We start from the raw sequence: 25,747 nt of genomic DNA, 5'->3' as shown, positions 1-25,747 counted from the left end.
CATGATCAGGGCCTAAAGGAGCAATAAAGGGACAACCAATTGATTTAGCTTTGCAGTTCACGTTAAAGGTACCAGAGCCATCAGCATTGCTGCCATAGTCCTGGTGTAACTGGACTGGAGAAGGTGGGATAGAAAGGGTTGTTTTTTTTTTAAATAGCTTGTGTGAGGGGAGAGAATTAGGAAATGTCTCAGCCTCCCCTAACTGGGTCAATCTCTGATTTTGTAGCTGTGTGCCATGGCTATCAAAGGGCTAGATGTGCAGCCCTTACTCATGGTGTTGAGCATTTCCTCACGTGAATAAGGACTCAAACACCTGATCCAGCCCCCATTGAAGTCCATGATGATCTTTCCAGCCATTTCAGTGGGAGTTGTACTGAGGCCTGGCATAAGAGCGGGTTGCATAATCCAGCCCTGTTAAACCATCCAGGGGTTGAACATCCAAAAGGCCTTGTGGTCTTTCCATCATTCTTTTAACAGGATCTTCTATGGCATTAAAGAACTTTACAGCATTTGGGTTTTCAGCATAATCTCTCTTCACACCAACAAAACAGAGCTCTGAGCTGTCTTCTCTGCAGCATTGGGAACTAGTTTCAGAGTCATTATTACACAATGCCCTCATAGTAATCTTTTTCCCTGCCAATTAGATTTTGTGAGTGAAGCTATTGGGCCAAATTAATTCCAGGCGTAACCCAAATGCAATTCTCACCATAGATAGTGTGATGGGGTATATACTACCTGGCTTGAAAAGGGTTAATGTGGGTCTGAGACTCCAATTAACCCACCTGACTGCACCTGGAGGGGTTGGCTAGCCCCAATTGGGAGAGGAGCTGGGCGGTTGCTATAAAAGCAGGAAATCTGGATCATGTTGTTAAATTAGAAACTGAAATACAAACGAGTATGAGGCACAAAGGTTTTGTGATAGCGGTCTTTCTAGCTATTGAGACGATGTCTGATATGCTGTTGGGGGGAAGGCTTGTTCTATAAAGTAGATGCACTCGGGATAAGAGGAAGAATGGGTGGGACCATGCTGGTTGGCGGTGGGAAAGTTATGTCAAATATATATAATGTTAAAAACTGTACACAGGCAACAATTATCAGCCTGGCCTTATTTAATACTATGACAAACGATCTCCCCAAACAAATAAGTAGTGAGGTAGCTGTTGCTCTATTTGCAGATGACTGTGCTCTGTCAGTTCGGAGTGGGAATATTGAAGTGACAGAAAAGAGAATCAGCAGTGTTATAAGAAACCTCTGACTGCATGGGACTTCAGGCTCTCCATTGCTAAAGCCAAAGGATCGGTCTTTACCAAAAGGAAAGTTACAAAGGAATGTAAACTGCATCTGTATGGAGAACAAATAGACCTCGTTAAAAGGTTTGAATTCCTAGGGGACATTTGATTCTAAATTAGTTGAGGAAGATCATATAGACTAAGTTAAAGATAAATGTACAGGAAGGATTAACCTGCTTAAAAGTCTTGCTGGGGCTACCGGGGGGGGGGGGTGGAATAAGAAAATAAGGCTCTGTATGCAATCAGCAATGGTCAGATCAAGGTTTCAGAGGAGCAGCCGTGTTAGACTGTATCAGCAAAAACAACGTGGAGTCCTTGTGGCACCTTAGAGACGAACACATTTATTTGGACATAAGCTTTCATCGGCTAAAACCCACTTCATCAGATGCATGGAGTGGAAAATACAGTAGGGAGGTATAAATACACAGCACATGAAAAGATGGGAGTTGCCTTACCAAGTGAGGGGTCAGTGCTAACGAGCCAATTCAATTAAGGTGGAAGTGGGCTATTCTCAACAGTTGACAAGAAGGGGTGGAAATCACTTTTGTAGTGCTAATGAGGCCAGTGTAATCAAGGTGGCCCATTTCAAACAGTTGACAAGAAGGTGTGAGTATCAGCAGGGGGAATTAGTTTTTGTGGCTGCCAAGCTTTTAGGTCAGCGTCAAAATCAGAACTTAAATTAGATTTAATACAAGCCCAGGCACTATAAATTGTGTGTGTGTATTTATTGCAATACCTATCAATGCACTACAGATGACTTCTAGGGAAATGCAAGTTATATTATGAATGAAACTACTGGACCTAACTTTCTGGGCCAAAGTTAATGGGAATTACAATGATGAAAGTGCCAAACAAATATATTGTTGGGAATTTGATAGGTGAATTATAGCACGCAATGTTAGAACTTCACTTGTCATTAGAGTTAATATGCATGCAGAAGTTGAAAGATAGGGAAAGGCTAAATGAAGTCAAAACTTTTAGTCATGGGAACATCAGTTAGGGATGGAAAGCTGCATGCCCAAAGGTGGATACAGATTTATTTTATAAACCTAAGGGATAAAAAAAAAAAAAGACTGTAGAAATTAAAACTGAAGTGTGCCAGTATATAGATGACAAGTGGAGTCGGTTTTGTCAAATACAGAGAGATGGATCCAAAAGAGAGAAAACGGAAGTGACACATTTTATACACCAAAAAGAAAAGGAGTACTTGTGGCACCTTAGAGACTAACCAATTTATTTGAGCATGAGTTTTCGTGAGCTACAGCTCACTTCATCAGATGTTTACCGTGGAAACTGCAGCAGACTTTATATACACACAGAAATCATGAAACAATCATGATTTCTGTGTGTATATAAAGTCTGCTGCAGTTTCCACGGTAAACATCTGATGAAGTGAGCTGTAGCTCACGAAAGCTCATGCTCAAATAAATTGGTTAGTCTCTAAGGTGCCACAAGTACTCCTTTTCTTTTTGCGAATACAGACTAACACGGCTGTTCCTCTGAAACCTGTCATTTTATACACCAACACTGGGAATTAGATCATCTAAAATAATATCAGATTTTATAGCTGTTATGGCAGCCTAACTAGCTGCAATAATGCAGGCATTAAATTGGATCTGGGATGTACACCCAATAGCAGTGGTCATTTTAAAAAAACAAACCAACCTCAGTCTCAGGCCCTGTGGCAATAAAAAAGGGTGTCTTAGTATGCAGAAAGAAAAGGAGGACAAGTGGCACCTTAGAGACTAACCAATTTATTTGAGCATAAGCTTTCGTGAACTACAGCTCACTTCATCGGATGCATCCGATGAAGTGAGCTGTAGCTCACGAAAGCTTATGCTCAAATAAATTGGTTAGTCTCTAAGGTGCCACAAGTACTCCTCTTCTTTTTGTGAATACAGACTAACACGGCTGCTACTCTGAAACCTGTTAGTATGCAGAAGTGATTTAATCAATGAAATTATATTTCTTAGAACAGAGTTAGTACAGCTGGGGATATATGTAGCATTAACTTGGACCCCAGTGCATACTGGGATATCAGGGAACAAAATGATGGACAAAGCAGCTAAAATGTTGTAAGAAATGAAGACATTGACATAGAAATATCGTGAGTAAACAGGAATTCAAAAGCCTAATATAGAAAAATCTAAAAGAGGAATGATGACAAACTTTGGATTCCCAAAAAGGAAGAGGAAGAAGGGGTGTGGGGGGGGGGAAGTGTTTCTTTTTCTTTTTTAATTGTGCCCTAGAGTTGACGATAGCAACATACTTCTGGGCCTGATAGGGAAAAGTGAAGTGACTTTGTTTAGAGAACTGACAGTTTGCTGCTTAAACAAAAATCTTTTTAGAATAAGTAGACACACAAAAGGCCTAGGTGAGCTCTGTAAGCAATCGAAGAAGCAATCAGTTGCCTTTTATGGGTATGTAAGGGCTTGGATAAAGAAATGGAAAAGCTTTCTGAGGAATAATTCAAATGTCTTAAGGTAACAAAAGTTATGTTGTTTAGTAAAAATGTCCAGGAAGTGGGGAATTATTAGAAAGGTGTTCATAAGCTACTTGAAAGACTCAAGGCAGAATGAGAGAATATAAACCACTAGGGATTTAGGAATGATACCTGGCAGCAGCTATAGATTATTCAGTCAAGTCTGCTTTGCCTGGAAGTCTAAACAGCAATGAAACAGGCCTCCAGTCCGAGCCCTGCAAACCCAAGTCGGCTGGCATGGACCGGTGGCAGGTTTTTCTTTGCTGTGTAGACATATTCGTATAGTTCTAATGTCCAGTTGGCCTGATGTAAAACAAAAATGAGGGCTGAGAATGTGAGCCTGGGTCAGAGAATTTTGTTATTTTAGTCCATTTCCTGATATCTAATCCATCCTGTGAATCATTCTCCTGTGAGTAACGCAAGTCTTCAGAAGCACTGTCTTTTGTTCTGTGTCCTCAGATAAACCCAGGCTCAGGGTGTTTAATTCAGGAAAAGTCTACATTCACATGTCCAGGGCTGGAATTTCGCAGAGAAACGGGAATAATGCTGCTTTGGAGTGAACAGCAGGAGAAAGCCAACACGGGAGAACCTAAACCTTCACTGTGGGAAAGTCCCAACCCTGGGAGATGATGGAATCCTTCTGCTTGAGGCTGGGCAAAGCACTCCTGGTTCTATAGCAAAGTGTCCAATCCAGCTCCTATTGGGAGTCTCTCCTTTGACTTTATTGGAAGTTGGATTGGGACCTAGCACGTCTTTCTAAAACATGCTTGACCCCAAGTGATTGGGCTCAATGCAGGAGGTACTGAGTGAGGTTCTGTGGCCTGTGTAATGCAGGAGGTAAGGTTATAACGGTTGCTTCTGACCTTTAAAATCTATGAATCTACATGTATCTGCTGGTATAATCGTAACCTGCATAGGCATGTGAGCCAAAGAGAGAACATAAAGAAGTAGAAATGGAAAGTGAGTTTAGAGGCCATTAGCCAGCTGTATGAATTTCAGGCACTTCTAGTTCGAAATCTGGTTCAATTAAAGGTTGACCTTCAACGAACATGCTCTCCAGGTGCTTTGGCATGCTGCAGGGAATTCTCCTTCAACTGCAGGGCAATGGCCAAGGGATGGTGTCAGAAATGGCCATCAAGATACACATGTAATCATGGGACCCTATTTATTCATGTCTCTGAGTGAGATGCTAGTTTTTGCTTGACTAAGATCAAGTTGGCACTCTGTGGATGAGTCGCCTGCAGGATTTGGCTTTTCCACAAATGGGCCACAGGAAATCCTTCAGGCTCCAGGGCTTCCTGACTGTGTGCCCAGAGGAAAGGGAGAGGAGGGATGGGAAGAATAAAGCTTCAGTGGAGCTCCGCCAATTTAAACCAGCTGAGGCTCTGGCCCCCAATGTACTTAACATTTCAGGCCTGCACTTGCAAAACATTAGTTTTTTACGAGGCCATTACACCAGGGTAAATTTGAAATAAAGGAAGCTGCGTTTATGGTATCAAGGGTGTGGCAGGCTGAACAGTGGAGATGTTGGGAAAGGAGTAGATTTGAGATGTTACACTGAAGCACACAGCATCAGGGCCTATGGAACACAGCCGGGGATCTGCGTAGCATTCTCCAATAGGCTTGGCTCGTTTTGTTGGTGTGCAACTAGGGCTTTCTTGAAATTGGCCCCAGCTGCTCTAGCCCAGTGATTCTCAATCAGGGGTACGTAGAGGTCTGCCAGCATAACAACAGCTCATCTAGCTATTTGCCTAGTTTTACAACAGGCTACATAAATAGCACTCGTGAAGTCAGTCCAAATTAAAATTTAAAACAGACAATGACTTGTTTATACTGCTCTATATTACTATACACTGAAATGTAAGTGCAATGTTTATATTCCAATTGATTTGTTTTAATTATATGGTAAAAATGAGAAAGTCAGCAATTTTTCAGTGACAGCGCTGTGACACTTTTGTATTTTTATGTCTGATTTTGTAAGCAAGTTGTTTTTAAGTGGAGTGAAACTTGGGGGTACACAGGACAAATCAGACTCCTGTAAGGGGTACAATAGTCTGGAAAGGTTAAGAGCCACTGGCCTAGCCTACTCCAGGGCTCAAGGCAGTGCAGATTTGCCCTTAGAGGAAGCTGTAACCACTTCCCTGCTAGCCTGGCATGAAAAAAGCCTGAAAAGCAACTGAAAGCTCAGTGCAGCACAGAAGCTGGGCCCATGTGTAAGATGAAAAGCTGTGTCTTTAAAACCACTGACTTTCTGAAACCGGTCTTGCAAGGAGCAGGAAGAAGCCCCCTCTGCTGGGGCCCATGGCTCTCTGAAACAGCCTCTCTGTGCAAAGTCATTCAGTGGGGATTCGCAAAAAGAAAAGGACGAGTGGCACCTTAGAGACTAACCAATTTATTTGAGCATAAGCTTTCGTGAGCTACAGCTCACTTCATCGGATGCATACTGTGGAAAATACAGAAGATGTTTTTATACACACAGACCATGAAAAAATGGGCGTTTATCACTACAAAAGGTTTTCTCTCTCCCCACCCCACTCTCCTGCTGGTAATAGCTTATCTAAAGTGATCACTCTCCTTACAATGTGTATGATAAACAAGGTGGGCCATTTCCAGCACAAATCCAGGTTTTCTTCCTCCCCCACCCAAGCCACTCTCCTGTTGGTAATAGCTCATCTAAAGTGAGCACTCTCCTTACAATGTGTATGATAATCAAGGTGGGCCATTTCCAGCACAAATCCAGGGTTTAACAAGAACGTCTGGGGAACAGTGGGGGGGGGGGGGGAGGAATAAACAAGGGGAAATAAGTTACTTTTTATAATGAATCAACCATTCCCAGTCTCTATTCAAGCCTAAGTTAATTGTATCCAATTTGCAAATGAATTCCAATTCAGCAGTCTCTCGTTGGAGTCTGTTTTCGAAGTTTTTTTGTTGAAGGATAGTCACTTTGAGATCAGAAATCGAGTGACCGGAGAGATTGAAGTGTTCTCCGACTGGTTTATGAATGTTATAATTCTTGACATCTGATTTGTGTCCATTTATTCTTTTACGTAGAGACTGTCCAGTTTGCCCAATGTACATGGCAGAGGGGCATTGCTGGCACATGATGGCATATATCACATTGGTAGATGTGCAGGAGAACGAGCCTCTGATAGTGTGGCTGATGTGATTAGGCCCTATGATGGTGTCCCCTGAATAGATATGTGGGCAGAGTTGGCAACGGGCTTTGTTGCAAGGATAGGTTCCTGGGTTAGTGGTTCTGTTGTATGGTATGTGGTTGCTGGTGAGTATTCGCTTCAGGTTGGGGGGCTGTCTGTAGGCAAGGACTGGCCTGTCTCCCAAGATTTGTGAGAGTGTTGGGTCGTCCTTCAGGATAGGTTGTAGATCCTTGATAATGCATTGGAGGGGTTTTAGTTGGGGGCTGAAGGTGACGGCTAGTGGCGTTCTGTTATTTTCTTTGTTGGGCCTGTACTGTAGTAGGTGACTGATACCCCGAGGCTTCTGCAGATAAGTAACTCTTGGAAAAAGAGTGTCATTGTGTGGGATCCCTGCTGTGAAAGCACTGAGGGGAAGATTTTCTCCTGGCAGGCTTGATTGGCTGCTCAGGAGTGTTCAGCTGTGTCAAAGCCTGATATGACAATAAACACATTAATAATGGTACAGCTGAAAGCCTTCAGGTGATCTCCCTTGGGGAGAAAGAGAGTCCTAGCAATACCAGCTTTAAAAAAAACCTGCCCTGGCATTCATGGAATCTGCATGGGGTGAATTTCACCCAACAGAGATCTAGCCCACAGGACCCAAGGGATCCCTGAGCTAGCTGGGATAGACCAGGGTGCTGTGTACTCTGGCTCCACCCTCTGCCACCCCTAGAGGTATGGGTGGGGGGCATAAAACCTCAGGAGGTAGGATTCACGATGTGATGGAGAGACTGCCGAGACTCATCAAGCCCTCGGACCACTACCCCTTCCTGCTTCTCCACATGGGCACCCGTGATACTGCCAAGAATGACCTTGAGCGGATCACTGCAGACTACGTGGCTCTGGGAAGAAGGATAAAGGAGTTTGAGGTGCAAGTGGTTTTCTCGTCCATCCTCCCCATGGAAGGAAAAGGCCTGGGTAGAGACCGTCGAATCGTGGAAGTCAACAAATGGCTACGCAGGTGGTGTCGGTGAGAAGGCTTTGGATTCTTTGACCATGGGATGGTGTTCCAAGGAGGAGTGCTAGGCAGAGACGGGCTCCATCTAACGAAGAGAAGGAAGAGCATCTTCGCAAGCAGGCTGGCTAACCTAGTGAGGAGGGCTTTTAACTAAGTTCACCGGAGGAAGGAGACCAAAGCCCTGAGGTAAGTGGGGAAGTGGGATACCAGGAGGGAGCAGGAGCACGCGAGAGGGGAGGGCTCCTGCCTCATACTGAGAAAGAGGGACGATCAGCAAGTTATCTCAAGTGCCTATACACAAATGCAAGAAGCCTGGGAAACAAGCAGGGAGAACTGGAAGTCCTGGCACAGTCAAGGAATTATGATGTGATTGGAATAACAGAGACTTGGTGGGATAACTCACATGACTGGAGTACTGTCATGGATGGATATAAACTGTTCAGGAAGGACAGGCAGTGCAGAAAAGGTGGGGGAGTTGCACTGTATGTAAGGGAGCAGTCTGACTGCTCAGAGCTCCGATATGAAACTGCAGAAAAACCTGAAAGTCTCTGGATTAAGTTTAGAAGTGTGAGCAACAAGGGTGATGTCGTGGTGGGAGTCTGCTATAGACCACTGGACCAGGGGGATGAGGTGGACGACGCTTTCTTCCGGCAACTCACGGAAGTTACTAGATCACAGGCCCTAGTTCTCATGGGAGACTTCAATCACCCTGATATCTGCTGGGAGAACAATACAGCGGTGCACAGACAATCCAGGAAGTTTTTGGAAAGTGTAGGGGACAATTTCCTGCTGCAAGTGCTGGAGGAACCAACTAGGGGCAGAGCTTTTCTTGACCTGCTGCTCACAAACCGGGAAGAATTAGTAGGGGAAGCAAAAGTGGGTGGGAACCTGGGAGGCAGTGACCACGATATGGTAGAGTTCAGGATCCTGACACAGGGAAGAACAGAGAGCAGCAGAATACAGACCCTGGACTTCAGAAAAGCAGACTTTGACTCCCTCAGGGAACTGATGGGCAGGATCCCCTGGGAGAATAACATGAGGGGGAAAGGAGTCCAGGAGAGCTGGCTGTATTTTAAAGAATCCTTATTGAGGTTACAGGGACAAACCATCCCGATGTGTAGAAAGAATAGTAAATATGGCAGGCGACCAGCTTGGCTTCACAGTGAAATCCTTGCTGATCTTAAACACAAAAAAGAAGCTTACAAGAAGTGGAAGACTGGACAAATGACCAGGGAAGAGTATATAAATATTGCTTGGGCATGCAGGAGTGAAATCAGGAAGGCCAAATCACACCTGGAGTTGCAGCTAGCAAGAGATGTTAAGAGTAACAAGAAGGGTTTCTTCAGATATGTTAGCAACAAGAAGAAAGTCAAGGAAAGTGTGGGCCCCTTACTGAATGAGGGAGGCAACCTAGTGACAGAGGATGTGGAAAAAGTTAATGTACTCAATGCTTTTTTTGCCTCTGTCTTCACGAACAAGGTCAGCTCCCAGACTGCTGCACTGGGCAGCACAGCATGGGGAGGAGGTGACCAGCCCTCTGTGGAGAAAGAAGTGGTCCGGCACTATTTAGAAAAGCTGGACGAGCACAAGTCCATGGGGCCAGATGCGCTGCATCCAAGAGGGCTAAAGCAGTTGGCGGATGGGATTGCAGAGCCATTAGCCATTATCTTTGAAAACTCATGGCGATCTGGGGAAGTCCCAGACGACTGGAAAAAGGCTAATGTAGTGCCCATCTTTAAAAAAGGGAAGGAGGAGGATCCTGGGAACTACAGGCCAGTCAGCCTCACCTCAGTCCCTGGAAAAATCATGGAGCAGGTCCTCAAGGAATCAATTCTGAAGCACTTAAAGGAGAGGAAAGTGATCAGGAACAGTCAGCATGGATTCACCAAGGGCAAGTCATGCCTGACTAATCTAATTGCCTTCTATGACGAGATAACTGGCTCTGTGGATGAGAGGAAAGCAGTGGACGTGTTGTTCCTTGACTTTAGCAGAGCTTTTGACACAGTCTCCCACAGTATTCTTGCCAGCAAGTTAAAGAAGAATGGGCTGGATGAATGGACTATAGGGTGGATAGAAAGTTGGCTAGATTGTCAGGCTCAACGGTAGTGATGAATGGCTCCATGTCCAGTTGGCAGCCGGTATCAAGTGGAGTGCCCCAAGGGTCGGTCCTCAGGCCGGTTTTGTTCAGTATCTTCATAAATGATATGGAGGATGGTGTGGATTGCACCCTCAGCAAGTTTGCAGATGACACTAAACTGGAGGGAGAGGTAGATATGCTGGAGGGTAGGGATAGGATACAGAGGGCCCTAGAGAAATTAGAGGATTGGGCCAAAAGAAATCTGATGAGATTCAACAAGGACAAGTGCAGAGTCCTGCACTTAGGACGGAAGAATCCCATGCACCGCTACAGACTAGGGACCGAATGGCTCAGCAGAAAAAAGACCTAGGAGTTATAGTGGACGAGAAGCTGGATATGAGTCAACAGTGTGCCCTTGTTGCCAAGAAGGCCAATGGCATTTTGGGATGTATAAGTAGGGGCATTGCCAGCAGATCGAGGAACGTGATCGTTCCCTTCTATTGGACATTGGTGAGGCCTCATCTGGGTACTGTGTCCAGTTTTGGGCCCCACACTACAAGAAGGATGTGGAAAAATTGGAAAACGTCCAGCGGAGGGCAACAAAAATGGTTAGGGGATGGGAACACATGACTTATAAGGAGAAACTGGGGGAACAGGGATTGTTTAGTCTACGGAAGAAAAGAATGAGGTGGGATTTGATAGCTGTTTTCAACTACCTGAAAGGGGGTTCCAAAGAGGATGGATCTAGACTGTTCTCAGTGGTAGCAGATGACAGAACAAGGAGTAATGGTCTCAAGTTGCAGTGGGGGAGGTTTAGGTTGGATAGTAGGAAAAACTTTTTCACTAGGAGGGTGGTGAAACACTGGAATGCGTTGCCTTGGGAGGTGGTGGAATCTCCTTCCTGAGAGGTTTTTAAGGTCAGGCTTGACAAAGCCCTGGCTGGGATGATTTAGTTGGGGATTGGTCCTGCTTTGAGCAGGGGGTTGGACTAGATGACCTCCTGAAGTCCCTTCCAACCCTGATATTCTGGGATTCATACTGTGGCCATGTCCACACCACAAACTTTCATCAGTATAACTACATTGCTCTAGGGCGTAGGGTGCTTTCCACTATTTAATTTTGTCTGCCTTTAGTTTCCCGTCCAGTACAGTAAAAGGGAAGTCTGCACTTCTGATTAGGGCAAGGGGAACTCCTGAAGCCCAGCATACCTGCTACGGAGTTCTAGCAACGATTTCGGTAAATCTGGGAACCGCCCTGCCTGGCTGGAACCACACAGAGAATGGGAAGTCTTTTCCTGGCCAGACAATACCACAAATCACACGCCTTTGCCTGCTCAGCCGTTTGAGTCCCGTTATCCAAGACTACAGCTGTGTGTGACTTATCTGAGCAGAAGGCTTCCGCTGATAGTTCCTGTGTCTGATGAGTAAAGATTTCAGCCTAAAGGTCTACAGAGAGCAGCTCTTACCTGTACAGGGATACATAAAAACAAGTATTTAGTCACGGGAGGTGAATGCATAGCATCACCACAAAGCAAGTGACCTATATAAGCCTCACTTAATCCCTGCGGGTTTAGACTATAAGCTTTTGGGGGCAAGGACTGTCCATTACTGTCTGTTTAGGCCTTTTTGCTAGGCAGGACCGCCAACAGAGGGGGACCAAGGGGGCAATTGCCCAGGGGCCCGGTCCCTTTTAAATTGCCGGGGCAGGCTGCAGGGCTCCTAGGTGCACGCGGGGTGGTACTGGCAGTGGCGAAGGCAGCGGGCGGGCATGTGGGAGCCCTGGCCATGCTGGAAGACTGCGTCCAGCAGCACAGCCGGCTGCTTGCTGGGCACCAGTGACCCACTTGCTAATTTGTACTGTACTGAGCAAAACGCCCCCTTATTTACAAAGGTATGTTTTCTTTTAGATAAAGCAGCCGTGGACGTGTTTCATTTAAACCTGGTGATTTGATTAGATTATGAACTAGTTTAGAAAAGCATTTGCCATTGTAAGACGGTGTCAGTTCACTCAGTCCTGCCACATACTGAACGATTGGGAGAAGCAGCATATGGTGCGATGTAGGGCCTGATTCTTCTCTTACTGCTGTTGGCATTGAAAATGAGTAAATCCGTCAAAGTCAATGGAGTTTCAGACCTGTAAAATCGATGCAAGCAAGAGGACAATCCAGACTCCTAATGTAGTAGCAAATGGGAGACTATCCCTCTCCAAAATAGTGGAGATTTGGGCTGATGATCAGAGAATCTAAAGGTTTCAGAGTAACAGCCGCGTTAGTCTGTATTCGCAAAAAGAAAAGGAGGACTTGTGGCACCTTAGAGACTAACCAATTTATTTGAGCATAAGCTTTCGTGAGCTACAGCTCACTTGATACAGTGATGCACTCATACAGGATGGAAGGGAAAGGAGGGCTAACGACGTTAAACAAGAGTAGAGATTTGTTGAATCAGATCCAAAGTTCCCAACGTTCGGGTGGTGCAGAGTTGCTGTCCTTTTAACAGGTGCACTAGTATTGAAATAACGCATTCACCTTATTTTTAGGCTGGCTCCCATGGCGCTGAAGGTGAACTATGTCAGTCATCCAGTGCGTTTGCATCTCCCTGCTGAAAACGTTCGCTGGATACTTAGGTACTTTTCTTGCATGTGCCCTATCGCAGCCCCCTTCCTGGTGTTCAACTCACTCAAACAAAAATCATTTTCTGGCATTTCCTTCTGATTGCCAACTGGCCATGTTGGTGCAATGTCACTATAAATTAAACTCACTGGGCCAGATTCTCCAGTCCACTAAGGCCACTTTGCTCCGTGTAAGTGGCATAAAGTGGCTTTAAAGCCACCAGACGTGGCCAGTGGAGAACTCTCTGCCGGAGGTGGCTCTGCTGTCTCCTGTAGAGGTATCCCGCTCACACGGGTGAAAGGGCAGGAGGGGTGCATGTTATGGGAGTGGGGTGGGTGGAAAAGGGAGCAGAGGCGGCATGGAAGAGTTTAGCTCTGTTACACGCCATTTTCTGCTATAAATTAGAACTGCTCCTGTGCAGCTCTAGCTTGTGCTAAGGCTAGGTGGCTGAGGGTCAGACAGCTGTACCAGCTGCCTGGAACCCCCTTTCTACACTTCATACAAGTGGAGCTCAGGAAGGGTGGAGAATCTGCCACAATGGGCCTAATTCTGATCTCATTCATATCAGTGTAACTCAATGGATTTAGGTGGAGTCACTCCTGATTTATATCTGTGACCTTGAGATGGGGATTAAATATAGCTGTCTCCAGCAACATAAGGAACTTGTTTTCTCAGTATACCACCAAAACCCTGTCAGAGTGCCAGAAGCCCAGGCCCCAAAGGAGGATGCTCTGCCACCAGCCATTGAGAGTTTAACCCAGCAGCTGGCAGTGGGCCTGTGTGAAGGGACAAGCCCTCATCCTGGTATAGAAGAGGCTAACTACCTCCTCTGGGCCTGTTCCATGCTTTCTAGGGGGCCTGTTGACTGTTCTGCCCTGGGGCCTGGAACTTCTGTCGGCAGGCCTGGTGCTGGGCACTGATCTCAACTGGGGCTTCGAGTTGCTAGGGATGATGAATAATAAGTATATAGAGAAAGAAGGGTTTCTCCACTGATTGGGGTGCCTCATCATTTCCATCAGGAAGGGAACGTGATATTGAGGTGTTTGTTAGCAGCAGATGGAGGACTAGATGCTTTGGCGAGAGAGGGAGAAAGCTGAGAAGGTTTCCGCAGTGGACACAGATGGAGGGGGGCTTGTTACTAGTTGCTGCACAAAGTGAATTCTTCTGAAGCTCAAATTTCAGGCTGCAGATCCTAGGGAGAACACGAGAGAGGCTACTGTGACAGACTCCACCTCTGTATTCACACCCTACACACAGTCATACTCACCTGTGTACAACCTATGCCTCAGGAGGTATCATTTGAAAACTCCTAATTTACCAGATGACAATGACCAGCAAAATATGCCTGGCACTGGCCACATTGTATATGAAGTTATAAGATTCCGCGGTGTGATGTTATGAACACATGTTCCAAAGCCCACAGCCCTGCCCAGGCAGCAGACGGGTCTGTCCTAGACAAAGGAAGGAATGTGGGCTTGCCTAAATTTGCATTTAAGCAGTAAATGTAGTCATCCAGCAGAGAAGGAAAACAAAGGAAGTTCAAATGGGTGAAAAAAAGCCAGCAGGGAATTTCCTTTCCCATAGGCTTGTTGTCTCCTGGGTCTGAGCTAGAAATGGTTTTCAAAAAGGAAACTGAAACTTTGGAAAGGAGGGAGAAACACCCAAGGCCCCTCTGTCTGTCTGTCTCCTCCTGCCCACATCATCCTCTGCACCTGAGAAGACAAAGGGAAACGGGTGTTAGACTCTGGGGGAGGGTTCCTGACCTAAGAGGTTGGTCGGCGATTTGCTGGAGTATGTCATGAAACAGTTTGCTTTGCAACTAAGATAGCTTCTTAGGTAGATATTAGTGAGCACTTTATCTTTATTTTTCTTCTAACCAGTTTTGACCTTTATGCCTCATTACTTGTACTCACTTAAAATACCTGGCCTGTTCATGCATCGGAGGGTCTTTAGACTCTTCCGTGTCTTACTGTTTATCCATCAGATTGCCAATGCAGTGGGGAACAGCTTAACAACCTTCTGTCAAAGTCAACAGATGTTGGCTGTGAAATATACAGGTACGCTAGATGATTGCATGGTCACTACCTCTAGCAAGCCAAGGGGATAAGAGAGAAATCTAACTTCATGCTTCAGGGCATAAACTGATAAAAACAAGAATCAGGAAGGAATTATACCACTCTCCTTTCTGAAAACACTGTATCGCACTGCACAAGTGTCACATGATTTAGGGATGGGTAAGGGAACTGGGGCAGCAAGAGGAGTCTAACGTTACTAGCAAGATGGTTATTTGTTATCTACCCTTCAGGGGTCTGGTACAACTGCCTTTCAAGCCAATGGCCAGACTCTGACATCAGTTGGTGTTGGTTTAGGCTTTAGATGAACTCAGAATTATGTATGTGATCATCCATGATGTCTGATTACTCATTATCTACAATCTGTTTGCAGCACGGCCTCCGCAGTGACCTAGCCCTGCATGGGAAACACCCTTTGTGCCTTGAAATGGAGAAGACTAGAAACCTTGTTGGACAGAGAAGCCACACAACAGAAGTTTTTTGAAGCTTCAATATTAGATAATGAGGTCAGCATAGATGTGGTCACTGAGTTCCCAAAAGGGAGGGACAGACCGTCTATATAAGGTAAATCTGTCACTATCCGAGATCAGGAGTCACCCTGAGCTACAGAGACTTTCCCAAGCCCAGAAACAGTGAGTAGAGACCGATCACCGATATTTTAATTGTTACTGTGTCCAACAATTAAAACGTCCAAGAGGCTGTGTTGGAGATTGGCACAGAGCCAGATCCATCCCTGATGCAGCCCTGCTGAAGTTCAGTGGGGATTACACTAGGAATGCATCTGATCTGATGTATCCAGCATGTGGAAATGGACAAAAGTGTGGGATTAATTGGTTAGCAGGGCTCCCATTCCAGTGAATGCACTTGCTGAGTGTGTACCTGGAAACTCCCCTTGGGATCCACAGTGAGCATTACTACCAGGTTGTCAGGGGGCACGTAACTAAGTCCCACGTCTCCTCTGGGCTGAGGAGCAGCGGCAGAGCCAGGAGCATCAGGGCAGTGGTGAGTGAACACCTCAGGGAGTCTCTCCTGGCAGCTGGGCTCCGAGGGCAGAAGCCGGCTCCAGGGATCCTCGCTGGCTGGTGCCGGGCTCCTTCAGGGGAGAGGCAAGAGCGCATCAGGGCACAGCTCAGAGCTGTGCAGAGGCAGCCCGGCTTGGGGAGCAGGGCAGGGAGGACTGCCAGACAGACAGACAGACAGCAGCCCGGTTCCCATAGTGTGGAGAACCAGGAGCCCGAGTGAGCCGGGAAGCTCCTACCAGCTTCCAATCCACCAGCTCCTGGCAGAAGGCGATGGTTTTCAGATCATCGGGTGCACCCTCTCTTAGGAGGATGTGCCCCACAGTTCAAAAACCTCTGTGCTAAATGGAAGGCAGAAATCTGTGGGGGGATGCATGCTGCCCCATTTTTCTGCCCCCCTGGCTTTGCACACTGGCTTCCCCCCTTCCGTGGTTACAGCCCTGGTCCTGGCTGTAAACAACAGAGTGGAGAAGGTGCAAAAGTGAGGTATGAACATTGCCCTTTTCCTGCGCAAAGGCAGAGCAGAAGAGAGAGATGTCCCTGATGATCCCCTATTGTTCCTGAGCAGTAGTTCCTAGCCTCTTGTTTGCAGGTAAGGGTTTCTGAACTGTAGCAAGCCATCTGGCACGGTGCCACACTGTTCTTTAAGCAAAGCTGGGTACAAGGTGCCAGGTCATTGTGGGATGGCAGCGACTTCTCTCATAGAGCTTCAGGCCAGAAGAGAACTACCAGGTCATGTGCAGCAGAGGCCACTAAACCCCACCCAGCTTCCCCCACACCACGCCCAACAACTAGAACTGGACAAAAGTAAAACAGCTCTTAGGAGACTAAACTATTATGTGTCACAGGCAGATAGCAGGAGGGACTGAAATGCACCAATGGCCCAGGCTCCTGCAGGGCAAGGAATTGATTTAGTGAATGAGATCCAGATGATAGTGACCCACACCTGCCTTTTCTTTCAGTGCCCTCTGTCCCTTGCTTTCCTGCCCTCCCTGTTCCTTTTCAATTTCTCCCATTCAATCCACAAACCAATACGGTGTGGCTGGGGATCTTTCGTCTGTAGAGGAGCTGACAATGCTTTTACGCTGGCAGGGTCTGTTGTGAACATTTGCAGCCTGTGACTGATTGAGCCTTCGCTCTCCTAGTCCTTGGATCTGTGAAGTGTTTTGTGCCCCAGGATGAAACAAAAGCTGCATGCGGGAGAAAGGAAGAGAAAAGGCACCGGCAGTAAATAGGATCCCTCCACCGAGGGAAGTAAATGAATGTCCTCGCTCATGCCGCAAGTGAAATCCCACTGGAGTCACTAGTCCCAGTGTGCGTGAAGCAGGGTGAATTGTGTCAGCATCCTAAAGGGGCATCAGTCTCTTTGCTCCGGTGTTGGCTTCCTACCGGCCAATACAACCATGCACAGTGACCGGAACGGGGAGAATATAGAAAGTCTTCACAATATTAGAATCACTGGATGAAATTCAGCCCCGTGCAGAGAGCCTACAAGATGTCCATGCACCGCTTAAGACCAGGGAGGACTTCAGTGATGTATTGGCTTCCTGCAATGTGTCTACACTGTCACTAGGGCCAAGCCTGCCACCGGCACAGGTAGACTCGCACGAGCAGGACTCAAGTTCGCACGCTTAAAACTCGCAGTGTGGATGATGAGGCTCTGGTGGAGACTTGGGATAACCACCCGAGCTCAGGGCCAGGTGGCTGGGTGGGCCTGAGCCCAAAATGCAACATCCGCACTGATCTTGTTAGCATGCTGGCACAAGCCTGTCTACGCAGGCTGGAAGGATCACTCCCAGCTGCAACGTAGGCATACCCCGGGGGTCCTGCTCCATATGGTTGGATTTCACCCATCCTCATTTATGCTTTGAAGCTAAATCTCCACTTCCCAGTATAATCTCTGCTCTTTGTGACCAGGGGTCTCATGCTCCAGTAATTCAAACAGTTGAAACCCTTTGCTTCTGTTCTCTTCTCAGCTGCTTTCTAGGCAATGACCTATGCAGGCTGCCCATACCTGGATGTTAATATGTGTCCTTGAGTTCTTTGCCTGAATGGAAAATCAGGGTGTTTTGGGTTTCTTCTTCCAGGCTCTGCATGAAGATGAAGAATCTCTTAGTATTTGCTATGCTACTTGCTTATGGTAAGTGGAATACATTCACTGATCTCACTTACAGGTGTAAATCTACTGATGTCAATAGGATTATAGCAGCATTAAACCAATGAATCACTAATTCATAACCAGGCCCACTAATTCGCTAACTTTTTCCAATTAATTTTGGGGGGAGGGAGAGGAGGGGAATAGTGGCTTGGCCCGTGGGCTGAAAACTTGCTACAAAACCAGTCTCCAAATTCTGCACATCTGGATCTACTTCTCTTTCCCATTGCATCAGTACAAGGCCATTTAAAATCAATTGGGTGGCACCCGTGTAAATGCAGGGAGAATTTGACCACAAGCTAAAATCCGTGAGTCTGGCTGCCATGTCAAGCAAGGGAACACTCAACTGGGTCCATGGAGAAGATCCACAAGAGACCTACAAAGTCCGTAAATGGGGGTGTGGCCTCAACCAGTTGTGGGAGAAGTCAGTGCAAAAGTCCTAGGGCTCCCTAATATAAGTTACTGCAGAAAATAGATCACAAGTTGGGGCTGCCGTGAGCAGGATTAACTCTGTGTCAGCAAAAACCTGCACGTCAGGAGGATGAGCGAGAAAGCAGAGTTGGCCGAAACATTTCAAATTTTTAAATTTGAGGCCAAATTGGGGAAAATAGTAGTGAAACTTCTGCATTATTGTCACCCGTGGTGGGGGAGGGGTGTTTTTAAACCACCTATAGCACTGGTTGGAATGTTTTAAAAGCCGGAACCATTCTGAAGTTTGGGAAAACGCCAAAAGTCCAATTTTTTTTTAAAAATGAAAAGGGAGGACATTTGATTCCCCCACCCCCACTTCTTAAAACCAGCTGTAATATGGCCCCGCCAGTAGCTGCCTAACCACTCAGAGAGCATCTGTACATAGGAGAGGCCTGAGAACGTTCGCTGCACCTTCCCATGCACCACACCCCCTTATTCATGGTACTGCCATGTGAGTAGCCGTGCTACCATCAGTATCTTCCCCAACACAGGGTCCATCCCTTCCATGGGTGTTCCTAGATGTGCCCCCTGCCAACTAACGTGCTTTTTGCCTTCTACTGACTCAATGGCATGATATGCAAGACCTTATGCAGCTAGGATTTCCAGGACAAGCCTGAGGATCTGAATTGTTCCTGCAAGGCTCTTCTGCACGTGTCCTGTTCTGATTACCAGGGCCGGCGCTACGGTTTTTGCCACCCCAAGCGGTGGGGGAAAAAAGCTGCCACAGTAGATGGCAAAAGGGAGAAGCTGCCGCCGAATTGCCACTGGTGGGACCGATGAGCTGCTGCCGAATTGCCGCCACCCCGTTCTAACTGCTGCCCCAAGCACCTACCTGGAACGCTGGTGCTGGGAGCCCGCCCTGCTTGTGACACAGTTGTTACCAACATACTACTCCCAGGGCCCAGGGGTCTGCCTGCCTCTGCAGAACTATCCTAATGCTGCGCTAGTCTCTGGGATGATCGCGAGTAGCTGTAAAGTAGAGAATGGAATTTGAGTTATAGTGTCAGGAGCCCACTGACCATCTGATTAGTCTCCAACTGAGACCCAAGCATGTGGATTGCGGCCGCTCTGCCAGTCCAAACTTTCCCACGATGCTGAAACGGTTTGTGCAGTACAGACCATTGAAGACAATGGAGCGCCTCCACATTTACACTGGAAGAGATGGGGTGGGGCCCAGTTGTGTAATATGAATCTAAAACCAGTTTTAGATGTGAGGAGAATCAGGACTGATGCACTGGGGACCAGAAAAATTGGGATAGGGGTAGGGGGTAATAGGCACCTTTATAAGACAAAGCCCCGAACATCGGGACTGTCCTATAAAATTGGGGCATCCGGTCACCCTACCTGATGATCTCACACAGCAGCTTAATAAAGGCACAGGAATAAGTGTCATTTCTTTTTGGGAATACCTCCTCTCCCAGTGCTGGATACCCTTTGGCTGTTTTCCAGGTGCAGTTATGACACAAGGGAGTTTCTGGGAGCTTCAAAAGATGATTAAGCAAGTCACTACGAAATCTGCCTTTTGGAATTATTACAACTACGGCTGCCACTGCGGATTGGGCGGTAAAGGGACGCCAAAGGATGGCACTGATCAGTAAGTTGCTGTCTTAAAAAGCCTGCCAGGAACATCAGTTGGGATAACACTTGCAAAAGGGCCTAAAGGCCAGATTTTCAAAGGCATTTATGTTCCTGCAGATGCACACCTAGTGGAATTTTCAAAAGCGCCTTGGTCCCTAACTTCCATTGAAATCAATAGGATTTAAGCACATGCGTATCTAGTGGGATTTTCAGAAGTGCCTATCTCCTTCTTTAGGCACCTAAATACTTTAGAAAATCTGGCCCTCGGGGCCGAACTCACTTTTGAAAATAGAACATAGGCTCCTGAGTCACTTAAGCACATCTGAAAATTTTACCCCAAGTCTGTATTTACCCAAGATGCTCTCCATCAAGTAAGGCCAATTAGCCAGATACTCAGCTTGTGTAAACTGGCATGGCTCTCTTGAAGTTGCTGGAAGTATGTCAGTAAACACCCAATCCTTTTTCAAAAGAAAGGTGGATTTGAGTTAAGGAGTCAGGATTCATAAAGAGAGAGGGTGACCAGATGTCCTGATTTTATAGGGACAGTCCTGATTTTGGGGTCTTTTTCTTATAAAGGCTCCTATTACCCTCCACCCCCTGTCCTGATTTTTCACATTTGCTGTCTGGTCACCCTATAAAGAGAGGTTCTTCCACCAGCTACTAAGGAAGATAGCTGAATCTACCTGCCCATATTTCCTAGAATGGGGTGCTCCAATGTGTTGGAGTTAGGAGGAAGGCTACCACCTTCCTTTGGGCTTAAATGCAAGAGCATTATTTCCCCTCTGGGATCAAAGAAATAAGAAATCAGAACCATACCATGCCACTGGGTTTTTTAAGAGGCGCTCCTCATTGGTTTCAGATATTTATGTTTAAGGATGAATGGCACAATAAAGCCCCTAAGAAGTGTACCGATGGAAAAGGCCTATTAGATCACATAGGTACACTCTAAGGCCCCGTGCATAGCTGTTCCCTCTTTTACATTTATTTGCACACCATCCCGTGTAGTTTTAAATATCTCAAGCAATGGGGCTTCCACCCTCGGTGGATTTAGGGAGAGCAGAGCATGGGGCACCGTTTTCATCCCCCACCATGGAATAAAGAATTAAGAAAAGGCCATGAGCTTTAGGGGAAATCAGGCTATGACTGCCCCCTTGTCTCTGTGAAAGTTATTTTACATGCTGAGGTCAGAGTCCCTTGAGCTGACCACTGGCTGTTCCTGCCAGACCTTCCTAACGCAAGAGCATCCTGTGTAGGAGATCAGAGAAGAAGCTTGAAATCTGCTCAGTGGCCTGTCTGAAGAACAATAAAGAAAGGAAACTTGATATCTGTGCTTTCTCCAGGGTGCTTCGTGTAATAACCCGTGCCCCTCCACCCAACGTGTAACATATATAGATGGGAAACAAACTGAGAGTCTAAACCTTTTAACTTCAGTAGTATTACTCCTGATTTACACCAGTGTAAGAAGACAGTCTGGCCCATAGTGTCAAAACATGTCTCTCTTTTACGTGCACTGGAAAAGTGTCAATGGGTATTTTTTTTTTTGCTCGTGTTTTAAACCTATGTGTACGTGTCTCTTTGCTGAGTTCTTCCTTCTCCCCAAGGTGCTGTTACTTGCATGACTGCTGCTATGAGAGGCTCAATGATCATGGCTGTAATGCCAAATTTAATTCGTACAGCTACGTCTACCTGAATGGAAAGATCTACTGCGGTGAGTTGGCTCCTGGACAGAAAGATGGGGATTCGGTTTTGTTTCTTCTCCTAAATCAGAAAATTGCTTTGCTACTTGACTTTTAAAATTTGTATCCCGAGCCCAGTCCACCAGAGCTTTTGTTCTTATACATAAGGAACAGGACAAGAGAACCAGAGTCGCTGGCTGGCTGAACCTGGGGATGCAGGCCCCGAATCAAGCAAACACCTAAACATGCTTATAAGCTATCCTGAATAGCGATTTTTTCCCCCCTGACCATAGGCTGCACTGATTACAAGGAGATGTGTCATCTTAGCCTCTGCTGTCAGCTAGGAGTTCTCAAAACCAGTGGGCAAGGTTGAGAGTGAAAGCCCAGCCAGACCCCAAGCTCAGAATCCCAACAACAGGAAAGAGGCAGAAGAGGGGGAAAACCAATAGAAAATTCATTTGCTTCCCACTACGAAAAGGGTGGAGAGAGGAGAAATCAATGGGACGAATTCAGAGCAGAGTCTAATTGGAGTGATGCAGCAGTGAATCATGCCCCGCTTCTTCTATAAGAAGCATAAGCTAGTGTAATTTAGATCTTCAAGGCCTTTCAATGTGTGTTATGCCATCTGGAATTCCCTGACACTCGTTTAGATTCATGCCCACTTACTAACATGTAACTTACACACTCACCTGAATCTGACTCAGTAATTTTACTGAATCACTATCAGAGATGGGAACTTGCACAAGGGATTACTGACTACAAGAGATGCTACTCCCTTTGGGTGTGTCTGCGCTGCGTTATAAAGCCTGCTGCAGCGAGCCTCAGAGCCCAAGGCTACAGACTTGGGCCCGTGCTACAATGCTAAAAATAAGTGTTTGGGCTTGGGTTCTGAAACCCACCCCAATTCCAGGCTTCAGGGACCAAGCTCCAGCCTGAGCCTGAATATCTACACGGCTACTTTTAGTGCATAGTACAAGCCTCACAAGCCCAAGGCTGTAGATCCAGGCTCCAAGGCTTGCTGCCATGGGTTTTCTTTGCCATACAGGTTGAGTTTGAGAGAACACTGACATTCTAATGGGCTTCCTTTATGTGGAATGGGCAAGTAGGCTGTGGGGCTAGGCACTTTCTTAACCCCCAGAACAGAATATGGGATCAAAGGAGAGTCCTGTTACCATAATACAAACACACAATAATAAAATGGGTAACAACCAGAGGCCAGGCAATTTAGAGACAGAACTTGGTTTTCACAATGTGGAGGAAACCGGCTGGTTGAAGGTTTGAACACAGCTGTCTTGCCTGTGTTCTGGAAGTGGAGCTACGTCTGCGTGTCATGATAGTTTGCTGCTTTATCAGTCACATCCCTGTGCATGCGACTCAATCTACTAAACTAGGAAGCTGGATGCTGGGCTGAGGTTCTACTCCCTAGGGACTTGTCTAACTGGGAAATTCCATTACGTTAGAGTGCACCCCTGTGGAATCAAGGTAATTGACATGAGGTTAAAGCCGATGGTCCCTGTCTATGGTGAGTACTTTGCCATCGCTGCATCCATTACCATCCTGCCACAGGGCCAAGTTATAACACGATGGCGTTTCACATTGTAGACCAGCTCCTAGGTGTCAGCATGTGCTATCTTGGGGTATGACTACACTGCAATCACAGGGTGAGATTGCAGCTCATGTAGACATACCTGAGCTAACAGTTATCTCGCTAGCTCTGGTAGTGATAACAGTGAAGTCACAGCAGTGTCCGCTTCAGTGCAGGCTGCCCTGCAAGTCATTAGGGTTCTTGGGTTGGCCCATGCTGAAATGACACTGCTATGGTTTCACTTCTTCAGGATCCCAATAGCTAGATTAAAGCTTGTTTGGGTATGTCACATACTGGGATTACAGTGTAGACATACTCTTATATGGCCCCATCACCGTTGGTAGCCTCTCTTCTTCTCCTCTCAAACACCCATCCTGTTACTGTTTGTCGGCAGGCATGGGGAGCCAGTGCAAAAGAGAGAGCTGCCAGTGTGACGGTGACTTTGTGCTCTGCTTGAAGAAACACTTAAGCAGCTACAAGAAGGGTTATCGCTTCTATAGAAAGAGGCACTGTGCGGATGAGAAGCCCACATGTTAAAAAGTTGCACAGATTCTTTACCTGCCATATCAATATACTCTTTATTTGCACAAGGTAAAAGCAACAAAATGTGATTGTTTTATTATAATGTCTGTTTATTACATATACACATTTATAGATATAAAATTTTGCATGGACTGCTTAATGTATTTTCGTAATGTTTGTGCTTGGATCATTTTATAACTTTGATCCCATTTATATGTAGCAATATTTTTTGTTGTATTTTTTTTTTAAATTGAAATAAAAAAACAAAGCCGTCATGTGCCTGACCTGGATTGGTGAATGGAATGATTTCACAACTTCGTTACTGCTTTTGACAGAGTAGAAATCTCAAGAACTGTTTGTGAATAGCCAGCATGATCCACCTTCAACCATGTCATGAATTAGGGACTTAATGAGCCTGATTCTGCTCTGGTTTAATTATGTTATAAATCAGGAGTAACTCCCTGGAAGTCAGTGGAGATACAAATTGTCCTCTGTTACACCAGGGTAAATCTGGAGTAAATGAGATGAAGTATTTTGTATTTACATACATGTAAATGGTAGGAGAATTTATCCCACTGCAGTAAAAACAGTAAAATTAGGTCCCTTAGTTAGTTGCTTTCTTTATTTACATATATGTTCACCTTTTGCAATGCTGGACAGTGTCATCCTCCTAGTTGAAACTTCCAATCTCAGCTGCTCTGATGCCATGTGGTTTCATGCCTCGTTTCAATACAATTCACAAACTTCTCCAGAGAGGCATATGTGCCCCACCAGGCAGCTTTGTATTAGCCAGGTCTTGAAAGATTTAGAGTATGTGGGTTAGGTGAGGTGGGGGAAGGTTGCTTAGTATTAAAAAGCATGTGAGATGGAAGAGTAGCATAACAACTCACCTGAGGAGAGACTGGGTTTTCTGCCAGATCATTGGAAAAGAGGAGAATTCTGGTGGTTAGATTCAGTGGCCACAAACTGCAGGGCTGTTGGGGGGGTCAGTGCTGGTGCAGTTACCCTGCTATCAAACGGCAGTAAGCGAAAGGAGAATCAGGCTCCTGGGATCTGTGGCCTACACCCCAGTGAGACTGGCACTGAGTCATCCACTGACTCAGGAGAGAAGACCCACAGTCATCCACTGTCCCAGGAGAGAAGACCGGGGGAACTGGTAGAAATTACCTCTTGCACTGCAGTAACTATTCATTTAATTAGGTATTAAAGAACTTGGCACTGCTCTAGCTCTTTCCAGACCGAGATCTCAAAACACCTTTCAGTAGCATTATCCCCAATTAAAGAAGGGGAAACTGAGGCACGGATTATGGCCAGTATTTTTCAGATGCCTGCATGGGAGTAATTGGCAGTTCAGGTGGATAGAAAGGTTTGGGATGGGATCCTTTAGTGCAAAAGAGGTTGTCAGTGACCACAAAAGGCCTGACGGACCTTGGGAGGTGGGGGGTCTAGTCAAGGCCATGGCCACTCATCTTGCATTTTCAGAAGGGCCAGACTCTCACTCACACAGGCGCGGCAGCTCCATCCGTGCTTCAGGCTAACTGAGCAGGAGCAAATTAACACCTGCATTTATTGGCTCAGATAGATACAGCACACCCCATTGCACACTGAATGCAAAGGCCACCACGCGTGGAGAGAGGAGCATGGAGATGGATGGTGAGCGACGGCAAACGTGCATTACGGGACTGGGGGAGAGGGAATAGGAACTCCCATCTCCTACACGCAGTGTATTCCCCAGCCAGTGGACTCCTTCCCACGCTGTCTTCTCATGGATGGCTATGCCAGGGCCCCTTCTTTCTGCTTCCCTCTATATTTCTCTCTGTGCCACTGTGGTTCACTACTCTGTGTCAGCAGGCCTGACAAACTTACTACACCTGACACGTTGCTGTCATAGTATTTATCTATGAAGAATGTCATGTAAGGGATCAACTAAAAGTTTGTCATGCTGGTCCTCAGCAGCAGCGTTCAGTGTATGTATAGGTGTCATGCAAGAAGTTGAATGTATGTACCAAAAATCTGTTTAGAATCCTGTTTCGAATCTGTGTCCTGGAGTTTCGCCAGACA

General features: G+C 46.2%; 1 protein-coding gene across 1 annotated transcript; it reads left to right on the top strand.

Annotated features, from left to right (window-relative positions):
* Positions 1-15,438: 15,438 nt before the first annotated feature.
* On the top strand, positions 15,439-23,747 carry LOC140900265 (basic phospholipase A2 Sms-N6). Its single transcript, XM_073317230.1, has 5 exons — positions 15,439-15,702; positions 17,787-17,839; positions 19,775-19,919; positions 21,505-21,611; positions 23,559-23,747. Exons 1-5 carry the CDS (start codon positions 15,539-15,541, stop codon positions 23,699-23,701), a joined length of 612 nt encoding a protein of 203 aa, XP_073173331.1. The 5' UTR covers positions 15,439-15,538; the 3' UTR covers positions 23,702-23,747.
* The last annotated feature ends 2,000 nt before the right edge of the window (positions 23,748-25,747 follow it).

The sequence above is a fragment of the Lepidochelys kempii genome, chromosome 18, assembly GCF_965140285.1.
Source record: "Lepidochelys kempii isolate rLepKem1 chromosome 18, rLepKem1.hap1, whole genome shotgun sequence".
Taxonomy (NCBI): domain Eukaryota; kingdom Metazoa; phylum Chordata; order Testudines; family Cheloniidae; genus Lepidochelys; species Lepidochelys kempii.
The sequence above is the reverse complement of the archived record's forward strand: the minus strand, read 5'-3'. Positions and strand labels throughout refer to the sequence as shown.

Coding starts and splice junctions, on each gene's coding strand:
- LOC140900265 (XM_073317230.1), top strand. CDS start 15,539: ATGCACTTGCTGAGTGTGTACCTGGAAACTCCCCTTGGGATCCACAGT. Junction 19,920..21,504: donor CCAAAGGATGGCACTGATCA/GTAAGTTGCTGT, acceptor CTTCTCCCCAAG/GTGCTGTTACTTGCATGACT. Junction 21,612..23,558: donor GAATGGAAAGATCTACTGCG/GTGAGTTGGCTC, acceptor GTTTGTCGGCAG/GCATGGGGAGCCAGTGCAAA.